The following is a 12,012-nucleotide window of genomic DNA, read 5'->3' on the forward strand; positions in this document are numbered from 1 at the left end:
CAGCTGAGGGAGAGAGACCACAGGAGACAGAGGCGTGCTTCTACATTCAGTTTATACACAGCTCTATACAATATACAGAAAACTTTATATACAGATATATTCATAGAATAAGCTATATTAATTTGTCTCTTCTCTTTACAGCGATATTAGTGTGGATCTTTCATACATTAGGTACAAAAAGGTCGTGGGAGAATGGCACGTGGAGTGCAGAGGGTGCATGGGGGGCTAGCTGTTCACTACTAGTTGCATATGGAAGTCACCCAGATCCCTGGGAGGACAGGCCAGCACACGGCTGGGAGAGCTTGTGCTGCGGGTCTGGGGGACAGTGTGGGGGATCAATCTGAACTGGGATGAAGGGGGTGGCTCAGACCCCCCCAGAGGTGGCATGGAGTGAAGGGAACGTGCATCAGGGAGGGAACAGGGAGGGGTGGGCTGGCCCTTCGTGTCTAGGGCTGAGTCCAAGCCTGCCCCAGCCCCAAGCCTGTAACACAGTATGGCTGCAGCCTTGGGGGTGGGGGGATGTCCCTGATGGCTCAGTCCTGGGCATAGGGGCACACCCCAGAGGGACCCCCCCAGACCTACCCTGACAGAGAAAAAGAGTTAAAAGGCCAGACCCACAACTCTCCTTGTGCCAGCTGGGGTACTTGCTGGGTTATTCCTCTGATTTAAGATTTTTGTCTAATATTTGAGTTCTAAGAACCAGTGATTTTTTTTTAATTGTATTTCTGTGCTAGGCTGAGGCACTGCCTTGGCAGGGGACAGGGTGACCAGGAGTCAGTTGGGGATGGGGGAGTCACAGAGTAAGGGGAGGCCCAGCTCCCAGGTCTCTGGCCTCATCTGTTAGGGTGGATAGCTATCCAGGCCACCCCAGCTGTGGGGGTTAAGAGTCAGGACTCAGGCCCGGATACCAGTGATCATGAGGTGGTCAGGGGAACCTAGGCAGCTCAGAGAGGTTGGGAGTGGGGCTGGAGTGGAAGGGACCATGCTTCCAAGGAGACAAGGGCACAAGGGTGGGCAGTTGCTTGCCTGCACACCCCAGTGACTGGCTTGTCCCAAGTCTTCACTTCACAGGCTATATTCTTGTCAGGTTAGGAGGAGCAGGAGGCAGGCAGCCCTCTGCAGCCCCTTTCCTCAGGAGTGGTGCACATTCATGCACATGCACACACACACCTGACACTACCATGCACAACCTCCCCCTCCCCCCAGCCTGGGGAAAGGGCTGGGCTCCTACCTCCTGAACTGCTTCTCCAAAGCATAGGAAAACCTATGAAGGCCTCAGGCTAACCTGGGACAGCCCCTGAGTCCCGGACCCCTCCCCTTGGCAGTGGGCAGGGGTTTCCAGCCAGGTCCCAGAATACCCTACTCTTGGCCCCTCTTCTTATGGGCAGGACACAGTGGGGAGTTGGAGCCCAGACCCAGAAAGGAGTGAGGCAGCCAGGAGAGCAAGTGGGCAGAGGCGTGTTTGGTTTCAGACCCCAGGGCCCAGAGCTGCCTAGGCATGGTGGGGGGTTAGAAGGGGTCAGGCAGGACACCAAGGAGACAGGGCTTTGGATGCCTTCTTTCCTCCCAGGGCCCTGACTCTGCAGCCAGGGGTGATGTCACAGGAGTGTCCACCACCCTTTGAATGGTCAGAGTCCTGGGAGTAGAAGGTGAGCCAGGAAGCCAGGAAGTGGCAGGTAGGCAGGCAGGCCCAGTGGCCAGGACCCATGAAGATAAGGGGCACCAGGCAAAGAAGCGGCATCCCTGACCCCACCTCCCTTCAGGGCTCCTCTGGTCCTCAGGTCCCACTCAGAGGGGATAACTAAACACATGATTGGGAGTTGGGGCTTATGAGCTCAGGATACAACCTGAGCCAAGCCCAGCAGATTCTGTAAACATACCCAGCACTGCGGACCACCTTGGTGGGGATTACCCCAGGGGGCTGGCCTGCAGGCACCAGATCTGGGGGAGAGTGGCCAGGGCAAGGTGCCAACTTGAACTACATGTGAGGACATGTGGGGGTGGGGGCTGCATTCTGCCACGGTTCCAGGAGAGTAGCAGTGACAGGAAGCTAGCTTGCCTAGTGCCATACCAGAACAGAGATACCATGCTGCCCACACAGAGGAGTCAGGCCGAGAGGGCTGAGGACTGACCATCCAACCTGAAATCTCCTCCCTGTTACCGAAACTACCCCCGCTTTTCCCAGACATCTTGGTTCTGGGGGTCCTAGGCTGAGGTAGGGATGTGGACCCCCTGCTCAGCAGCAGTGCTTCAGGGCCTGAGACCATTTGGCCTCTGGGAGCCTCTCCCCACAGCTACTGGGCCCTGAGCAGCCATTAGGTACCCACAGGGCCTTGAGTTCTGGTTGGGGAGGAGCTGACGACCACTGCCAAGTGCTAGCGTGCTGAGATGACCAGGTCATCCTGCTTGGTAGGGCTGGCCCCATGGCCTGTGGGGGTGGAAGTCCGGATCTTGTCTGTGGCCAGACACTCCTGGCTGCTGAGGCCCGTGGGTGTCAGGTCCATGAGCTCCCCTGAGGAGCTGAGTGGGAAGGAGGGTGAGAGTGAGATGCCAGAGGAGGGTTCGGCAGATCCTGCAAAGAGCCTGGGGGGCTTGGGTACCAGATTGGGCTCAAACTGAGCCCGAAGCAAGATTTCCTGTTGGCTGGGGGACTTGGGGCCCTCTGTGTAGTCACTAGTGGGGCTCTCAGGCACCATCATGCAGTACAGGTCCTGGAAGGAGCTGCTCTTGCTGTCCAGGTTGAAGAGGCTGTCAATGAACTCAGCGAATTCTAGCACCTGAGGGCTGGGCGAATCCCCCAGGCGCCCATTGTGCAGTGCCAGCTCTCCTCGTGGGGCCACCCCACCACCCTCACTGCCACCGGCTGCCTCCTCCTCGTCATTGGCTGCACTTGGTGGTCGCTCAGGAGTCACACCCCCGCTGCCTAGTGCTGCCTCCAGGGGTTGGGTGTCCTGCGAGTGCTTGGACAGACTGTCAGCTGCCAGCAGCTCTGTGCGGGAGCTGAGGGATGGGTTCTCCTCTGGAATGGCTGGGTCGATGTAAAACAGGTGGCCCTCATCACGCTCCAGTACTGCATGGAGGCTGGGTGAGCCTCTGATGCTGCGGAAGCCTGAGGAACGGCGTGAGTCAAAGCTGTACAGTGACTCAGTGTCTGAGAGGCTCTCCATAGTGGCCAGTGGTGCCCGCCGGGACTGCAGCTCCGCGGCCAGTCGTTCCTGGGTGGACAGCAGCAACAGCTCTACAGGGTCTTGCCGGGCTGCTGAGGCAGCAGCCACTGGGGACAGCAGCCGTCCTTCAGAGAAGCCCTCTAGACTCATCTCAGACTGAGACTTGCTCCTACAGAACGAGCGTAAAAGAAGGGTAAGAATCAAACCGCAGATGAGACTTCCCTACTTCCCAGGCTAGAAGGAAGAGGGGACAAAGACAGAACTGCTGAATAGTTTGGGGCAGGGAATCTTGATTTGAAAACTAGCTCAGAGTCTGGAGAGATGACTCATTGCTGTAAAAAGCTCTGGTTGCTCTTCCAGAGGACCTGAGCTCTATTGCCAGCTCTGACATGGTGGCTCACGACCATCTGTAGCTCCAGTTCCAGGAGAGCCAACACCCTCTTCTGACTTCCAAGGGTACCAGGCACAAGAAGCACAGGCATACATGCAGGCAAAACACCATACACATTAAAAGAAATTTAAAAATACACAAAAATAAGGGTTGGAGATATGGCCCAGAGTTATGAGTGCTTCCTGCTCAGGCCTGGGTACATGAGTTCAGACTCTACCATCCACGTCAGGCAGCTCACAACCCCAGTAACTCTAGTGCCAGGGGATTCAATGCCCTTTTCTGGCCTCCATGAATGTGTGCGTGTGCATGCACATGTGCGTGCGCACATACACACACACACACACACACACACACACACACACAGATACATAGACACATGCACACAGATAAATAATAAAAATAAATCTAAAATATAATAAAATAAAACCAACTCATAAGCTAAGGTAGAAAACAAAAGGCAGAAGCTAGGTGGACAGATACGGAGTCTCTGAAAGGCTTAAAACCCCACCAAAAGCATTAAGATCTCTAGAGGACTCTGGGTCCTATACATCCATACCTATCATGGCATTAACAGAAGATTTAGGCATCAAGAGATTGGATGCTCTGGCTCAGTCAGGAGGCCACAGTGAATGGGAGACAGAGGGAAGGACAGAGAGACAGGGAAAGAAAGAGAACAGGGAGGGAGAGGAGAGATTCTGCCACTAACTGTCAGGCCAGCACCTTCCAGTGCCTCGTCCATCCCTTGCTCACCGCAGGCCCTACATCTCCTACATCACAGTCCCCTGCTGGACACTGGCAGCAAACTCTGGAGCTTCTTGATCTGTTGGGAAGGAGGGGCATTTGGGAAATGGGTGGTTGCCTCATGAACAATGTCAGGGACAGACACTGGGCTCTTCATGGAGACATGTAGCCACCACAGAAACACGAGAAATGTGCGGGCGTCCTCTACCAAGTAGTGACACCAACTCCTACTTCTCAGCAGCTGGATGCAGGGCCTGGGAGTCAGGGTCCTAGCAAGTCAGGACAACCTTCCCCTGGAGAAGCCTCCACTCCAGAACCTGTGATAATGTGTGTACACATCTGTGAGTACATTGTGTGCCTTGGTACCTGTGTGCAGCTGGACCACATGTACCTGAGTGCTGTGGGTCTGGCACAGGAATAGCCAATGCGTTTACACGTCTACCTGTCTGCATGTGCCCATAGCCAGTGTGTTCTGCCTGCCTCAGTGTGTGTCCTATGTGGAGTATTTTGCGTACTTACTAGTAAAGCGTGTTATAAACTCTAAATATAGGCACAGTGTGTAAACGCCTGGGTATATATCTGTTTGGACTAAGTGGGAATGGGAAAATTGGTGTTTGGGTCTGGTATTCGTAGGTCTGTGTATGCTTTGAAACCTCCTATCGTACTTGGGAAATTCTGAGCCACTGATTGCAAGGTGAGAGGCAGCAGCAGCAGAGTGAGGTCCTGAGTAGAGATTGGCTTCTGCGCTGAGCACATGGACACAGTTTTGGGAATAGGCATGGGCCCAAGAGGTACAGAGAACACATGGATGTACGCATACACAGCTATGCAGACCCTGAACTCCCTTGGGGCGCAGTGGGGACGCAGGGCGCACCTGACACTGCTGTTGCGATGCTCTGTGGCAGGCAGCTCCAGAGCCAGCCCAGTGGGCAGAGGTGGCCCCGTGGGCAGCGGCTGTTGCTGGAAGATGAGCTCAGGAGTGAGGTCTACCTCAGTGGGGCTCACCATGACCTTTGCAGCAGAGAGCAGCGCTGTCTTTCCCTTGTTGTAATTCTCCAGCACCTGCAAACAGGATACAGGGCCTGGTGGTAGAGGGGGTGGCCAGCCCAGCCCTGTGGCTTCCCAAACCAGTCTGATGGTTCAGTGGGTCCCCTTGCTACCTCATGGAAGGCCAGGCACTTTCTATGGGATGGTTGTCTTTAGAGAAGCCAAGTTGGAGCACTTTCCTCTTCAATCCTTCAGGCACCCATGAAGGTAGATGCTGTCCCCACTTGACTATACATCTGGTAATGGCCAGCTGGCCTTTAGAACCTCTCATTTCAGTCTTTCTTAGATATAGGCCCCTAGGAATCTTCTAAATTCCCTCCTTTCTATCGTGGGGTAACGTGGAGTGTGGAAAGACTGCAGGTCTTTCTTACTACCAGGGCCAACTGGGAACTGTGGTTGGGCTGGCTAGCATCTGAGTCTGAGGCCCCTGTCTTTCAGAAGGGATCCAAGGACTCAATCTGAGGGCACCCACTGGCCCTGCCTGCACTCACCTTATTGAGCCCCTCCATGACCACGTAGGGCAGGTGCTCATGGAGCATGGCTGGTGAGATGATCACCTCATTAAAGGCTTTGTTGTCACCCCAGATGGCAAAGTATGTGGGCTCTTCCTGTTCACAGCAGCTAGGACATGGGTAAGGAAGAAAGGGGTCAGGAGGCTCAGCTCTGTGCACTTGCTTAGGGATCGACAGGCTGGATTTGGAGGCCCCCTGTTTACTCTAGGCAGCAGGTGTGTGTTACCAGGCCTGGCTACTTTGCCCACAGCCTGTGAAAGGCCTACCTGGAGCCTCAGCTGCAGTCCCTATAAGGTCTCCCATCTGCTCTTGGTCTAGGCTACCTCTGCTATCCCTGGTAGAGCTCAGCTCCCCAGATTTCTGTCAGGAGGGACAGTCTGTGATAAGAAAGAGAGCCCAGGGGTTGGGGATTTAGCTCAGCAGTAGAACGCTTGCCTAGCGAGCACAAGGCCCTGGGTTCGGTCCCCAGCTCCGAAAAAAAGAAAAAAAAAAAAAAAGAGAGAGAGAGAGAGAAAGAGAGCCCAGGGCCCAAGACTCTAAGAGTATGAAGCCAGAGGGGTCAACCTACTGGCACACTGTTCTTGTTCTTGCCTTGGTTCCCTTCTTGGCCACATGTGTCTGCCAATTAACCCAGGGACACTGAGGTATGAGCTGGCCCAGAGCCAGGTGGTTGCTACAGGTCATCTAGTCCCAGATGCTCCCAGAATAGGATGTCTGCAGCCTTGGGAGACACCGGTGAAGGGCTGACAGTAGGTGCAAGTCAGAAGTGGAACACACCTCAGTTTGACCCAGCTGAACCTGCCAGGCTTGGCTGCCTTTGGGTCAGGTCCCTGATTCTGAATCTGATGAATACCTGGGTCTGGCCCTGTACAGAGCAGACAGTGCTGCTTCCTTTGGGGAGACACAGAATCCTACATTCCTCCTGGAGATGGATGTGGACCAAGTGTTTGGTTCCCTTTCCATGGCTAGAAGCTGGGGGAATTTCTCTGGGGGGGGTGTCCTGCACTGTTGCCTCCATCTCTGCCCCAGTTGTGAGTGGCTAACTGAGCAGAGGCTAGTCCAGCTCTCAGCAGCCCCTTCCCTGAACCCACACCTACAGGTCATCTACTCCCAGATGCTCTCAGAATAGGATTTCTGCAGCCTAGGCCCAGACCTTCATCAGCACCTACCAGCACTGTTCAGCAGGGTGGTTATGGACCACATGGATGATACGGCCAGGTGGGTAGAGTGGGGTGCTGGCTGAAAGGGCGATGGTCAGATCACTGGGGTGTGTCCAGAGCCGTGTGCTGGCCAAGGCAGTCACTTCCACCTGATCCTCAGGCAGCTCCGACTTGGGGATACACTTGGTGGCCCCCACGATGATCCGCCACTGTATGGGACCATGGAGATGGGGACAGAGCTGAGCAGCTCTGGGTAGAAGCAGGGGTGCTTGCAAGGAAGGGCTCAACAGGTGAGAGGAGAGGGGTGGTGGTGGGGGCAGTAGCTGGAGCATTAAAGATATGTGCCCACCTGAAGAGGTAGTGGCTGAGGTGTACTGTGGGCAGGTGGCCACTACGGTGCCAAGAACAGGTGACACAGATTTGTTGCATTTCAGAGCTGGCAAGGGCTTGGAAGACTAGCCAAACCCTCATCTAGTGGGTAGGATACACACCTGGTGAGGGGAGGGATCTGTTCTAGGTCACTGTGCAATGCAGAGGTGAGGCAGGCTTAGTATGACCCAGCTGGACCTTCAGGTGATATGCCCGGGCCTGGCCCTCTGAGAAGCAAACACTGTTTCTAAGGACTAGGTTTTCAGGGAGGCAGTCTCATAAAGCTATGTTGACCCCAGGGTCCTTTCTGCCAGAGGGTCACAGGCACCAAGGCTATGAAGACTGCATATGGGCAGCAGAAGGAGGGTGAAGACCCACCTAGGGTTGGGGAGATGTCTCAAGCAGCACCCACTGATTGAAAAGGACCTCCTACGTTTGGCCTACTCCATGATGCTTGGCCATAAAACTTTGTCCCTGGGCTGGAGGGATGGCTCAGTGGTTAAGAGCACTGACTGCTCTTCCAAAGGTCCTGAGTTCAATTCCCAGCAACCACATGGTGGTTCACAACCATCTGTAATAGGATTCGATGCCCTCTTCTGGTGTGTCTGAAGACAGCTACAGTGTACTCATATACATAAAATAAATCTTAAAAAAAAAACTTTGTCCCACCCGACCCCACCTGCCTGGCAGTGAAGGTCTCTGCATAGAAAGGGCTCCTCGGGATTCTCCAAGACCTGCTGCATGTTAGAACAGACTGGCTCTCTCCTAGCGCCAGCAGAATAGCAGAACAAACTAAGCCAAACCCTCTGCATGGGGCAGCAGACTTCCACAGGTCTGGGCAACCTCAACAGGTCTTTCTGCAGCTCAAAGCTCCATGCCTCAGGGACTGCCCTTCTCACACCAGCTACGTGTGGGAGAAGCACCTGAATTTCAGTTATGACACCAGCATAGCTTAGAGCAAAGCTCCTTCCACACCAGTCACCATCTCAGTCTCCTCACAATGGCAAGAACTGGATGGGTTGAGCTTGGGTCTGATAGCACGAATCACCTATAGCACAGCTGTGGCCTCTTGCCCTTTGTCCCTGATGAGTGGGGAACAACAAGAGGGACAGCCAGGACTTCCCAGTGGTCAGGGAGCTAGTGGGAGCTCACTTTGGGCTTGGTGCTTCGCTGCAGGACATCCAGAAGCTGCCGGCGGAAACCTTCGAGCTGGGAAAGGCCGATCCTGTGGAAGGGGATGAGCATCAGCCAGGACCAGTCATGGACGAGGAGAGGGGCAGTGGGGGCACCTGGGCCCCGGGGAAAAGATGACAAGTCCACCTGGGGTCATGATGTAGAGGAAGTGTGCAGGTCAGAGAGGCCACTCAGGAAGGTATGGTGCCTGCACCAAGAATGGGAAGGGGGCACTAGAGTCCTTAGGAAGAAGGTGAGGGAGCTGAGGGCTGTGAGTGCTGAGGAGTGAGGTGAGGCCTTGCTAAGAGACTGCAGCAAGAGGATGAACTTACCTGGGAACAAGGTCTTTGCCCAGAACCACAGCAGTCACAAACTCTTTGGAGTACTCCATGGCATCCTCACTACAAGAGAAGTCAAGGGGAGGGGCTCAGCCTAGAGCAGGGCCTTGGTAGGAGCGGCCCGACTCTGCACTGGGTCTCGGTTTTCCAGGAGCACGTAGTGCCAGGCTGTGATGCAATTTCTGCCTTTTCTGCCTGTGTTTTACCATAAGACTTGGGGAGGGGGGTGATGTTAAAAGCACCATCCTACTATCGCAGTGCTGCCCTATGCCACCAGTTCCCAGTCCTGGCCAGCCCAAGTCAGCCCTTGACTCTCAAGGGTCCTGGTTGCTCCAGCCAGCTCTGAGGCCCCAAGCTGCTTACCTCAGCAGGCCTCCTGGAGGGGAGTAGGCGAAGCACTTGAGGGTCGGGTACTGAGGGCGCAGGAGGAAGGAGAGAATGGCGGCTGTGCCTGCTCCCAAGGAGTGGCCTACCACAATCAGGCCATAGTGTTTGGTTCCACGGCCCTGGGGACCAAGAGATGCCTGAGAGCCCTGCCTCAATTTCCCAATTGACAATGGGAGGATGAGAGGTCTTCTCAGTCTTGGGATCATGCTGTCCAGCATGGATGCTAGGGCTGAGGGAGAGTCAAGCTAGGTCCTTACAGAGCAAAGGCTTAGTGAGACTGTTTTCACAAACTCCTACTTATCTGCTAAAGCCTTGCTTAGGTAAGTTCCCTCCTCAAGGAAGCCCTCCCTGATTTTCCAGAAACATCTCCCTCTGTCTTAGGCATTGCCCTCACTCTTTGACCACTCTGGTGATTATGGTTATAATAATTTGTCTGTCCTTATTCCTCCAAGCTAACCACTAGCTATAGTATGAGACCTGGGAATGGGGGGCTGGCAGCACCCCCAGGAGTTATCAATATATGGTGTAGAGGCTGGGCTGACTCAGGTTGCCACCCGGATCAGGTGCAACCTTCTCCCTACTTGTAGCTGTTTTTGTCACTAGTCTGTGAACTTTCTTGTGACAAGTGGTCCTGACCACAAGGCTGGCAGAGTACACATTTGGTAACTGGGGTGCAGAGTATGGAGAAAGGATACTTTGAGAAAGGGGGCCTGGGAGGTAGGATGGGGCAGGGTGGAGCCAGCTAGAAGGAGAATGTGGGAGGGAGGGGCAGCAATAGTGTTTGGGGAAGGGGTGCCGTCATTCACCCTCCTCTCCAGGAAGAGATGTCATAGAAAACTCACCAGGTCTCGCCCAAAGGCCTGGGACAGGACCATCTCCTGCTCCAGCTTCTTCTTGATGTACTCAGCTGAGAGTACCATGCCCTGGGTAGGAGGAACAGAGTGGGGCTGTTGGGAAGCCTCGGGGACCAGAACAGCCAGTGATCTCAGCCAGTGCTCCTTCCATCCCTCAATGGATAGGCTGTGAGGGCCATTCCTTGGGTATTTCCTTGGCTCCATTTTCTTTCAAGATGTATTTATTTATTTTTTTATACAACACTGTAGCTGTCTTCAGACACACTAGAAGAGGGCATCAGATCCCATTACAGGTGGTTGTGAGCCACCATGTGGTTGCTGGGAATTGAACTCAGAACCTCTGGAAGAGCAGTCAGTGCTCTTAACCACTGAGCCATCTCTCCAGCCCCCTTGGCTCCATTTTCAATTGCATTTTCCAAATGAGAAAATGGAGGTTTGGAGGGATGTCTACCTGATAGAAATAGGAGTGACATCTCCCCAGCTGTCTGCCCAAATGCTTCTAGGGACAGCTCCTGAGCTCCCCAGGCCTTAGTGGGCAGGCAGACTAAACCACACCCTTCTGACTGAACTCTGACAACAGAAGATCCCCCTGCTAACCGCAGGTGCTGTCAGGGGTGGGGGCAAAGGTGAGGGAATCTCAAGTTGAGGTTGATACCTTGTGGCCCAACCAGGTGCCTCGGTGTCCCTCCACAGGGAGACGCTCAGCATCTCCTGTCAGGTCAGTCAGGGCATCCTTGGGGAAAGAAAAGGGCAGGTAAAGGGTGTTTGAGGAGAACAGGCAAGGGCCACAAGTACTGGAGCCTGTGGAGTAGACACATGGGCAGCTTACCTTGGGGGACAGTGTTCCCCGGATACTGATCACCACCTTCTTCTTGTCATGGTCCACAGCTACGTAGAAGGGAGTTTCATAGACCTAGGAGTATCAGCTCATGAGCCTAAGTGACCCCAGAATGAGGCCAGACCATAGTGACAAAACTCCCCATGGGCTACAGGGTCCCTAACACCTGCCAAAGCCAGGGTTTCTGGAGATCACTGAGGATTCTGTGGTACCTGGCACCACTCCACTCTGCCTCAGGCAGACCTGTGCTCAGTCCAGGTGGCTCACTGCCTCTTCCCAGCGCCTCTTGTCTCTTCCAGTCCCCTAAGGCTGGGCCTAGAGACCCTAATACTGAATGAGATTGGGATTGGCATCCATTTCTCCATTTAGTCTGAGGCAGTGTGGATCTCAGGCAACAAAATGGAGGAGACGATCCCTGGACTATCTGCTGGAGATGATTTGGAAACCCTAGCTAGCTCCACTGGCCTGAGGAGTGTCTTTGGTGGTCTGGATCCCCAGTGGCCTCCAGAAGGCCTCTGACCCCAGCCTGGCCCCTCACCGCATCATGACAGGAGGTATAGACGATGTCTACAGCAGTCATGTTCTCATCCAGGAAGTGACGGCGGATGGCAATTGCATTGCAGCCACAACAGTTGTCTTCCTCAATGGTGACCCCAGGGGCGAATCGGGGGCGTGCAGGGCAGAGACAACACCTGGAATGGGGTGGCAGAAAACTCAGGGCAGGCCAGTTGGGGTGACTTTTTTCCTTTCCATCCTCTCTGGAAGTGGCCCCCATGTCTGTCGTCGTGAATCACCCTTGCAAAGCCCTGGTGACCTTTGAGTGGTCAAACCATGAACCAGTTCATCACAGTCTCCTTAACACGTGGTGCTGCAACCTGGACCATGAATCCTCCCCTCTTGGCTGCAGACCTCACTGCTCTTCTTTCTTCCCACGCTTGCCCTTGATTTCCAAGGTCCTGGGTCTAGCCTGGACCTCCCTCCCCTCTAGCAGCCCACTTCATGTGTTTTCCATAAGTTTACCTAGGACATCAGTAG

At 54.4% G+C, this 12,012-nt stretch overlaps 1 protein-coding gene across 8 annotated transcripts in view; it reads right to left on the reverse strand.

Annotated features, from left to right (window-relative positions):
* Positions 1 to 35: 35 nt before the first annotated feature.
* Positions 36 to 12,012, reverse strand: part of Dagla (diacylglycerol lipase, alpha) — a 56,705-nt gene continuing 44,728 nt past the window's right edge. For 4 of the 8 annotated variants that reach the window (XM_017589261.3, XM_039079772.2, XM_039079770.2 and 1 more), the window contains 11 exons: positions 11,516 to 11,669; positions 10,969 to 11,052; positions 10,795 to 10,872; positions 10,128 to 10,208; positions 9,262 to 9,404; positions 8,893 to 8,961; positions 8,540 to 8,612; positions 7,028 to 7,227; positions 5,838 to 5,967; positions 5,174 to 5,361; positions 36 to 3,336 (listed from right to left, as the gene is read on the reverse strand). In XM_017589261.3, coding sequence (XP_017444750.1) covers positions 2,376 to 3,336; positions 5,174 to 5,361; positions 5,838 to 5,967; positions 7,028 to 7,227; positions 8,540 to 8,612; positions 8,893 to 8,961; positions 9,262 to 9,404; positions 10,128 to 10,208; positions 10,795 to 10,872; positions 10,969 to 11,052; positions 11,516 to 11,669 — 2,161 coding nt within the window. In that variant the 3' untranslated portion in view covers positions 36 to 2,375. The other 4 variants (NM_001005886.2, XM_039079785.2, XM_063264449.1 and 1 more) reach the window with 4 other exon arrangements.

Source organism: Rattus norvegicus, chromosome 1 (assembly GCF_036323735.1).
Source record: "Rattus norvegicus strain BN/NHsdMcwi chromosome 1, GRCr8, whole genome shotgun sequence".
In the NCBI taxonomy this organism is placed as follows: Eukaryota; Metazoa; Chordata; class Mammalia; order Rodentia; family Muridae; genus Rattus; species Rattus norvegicus.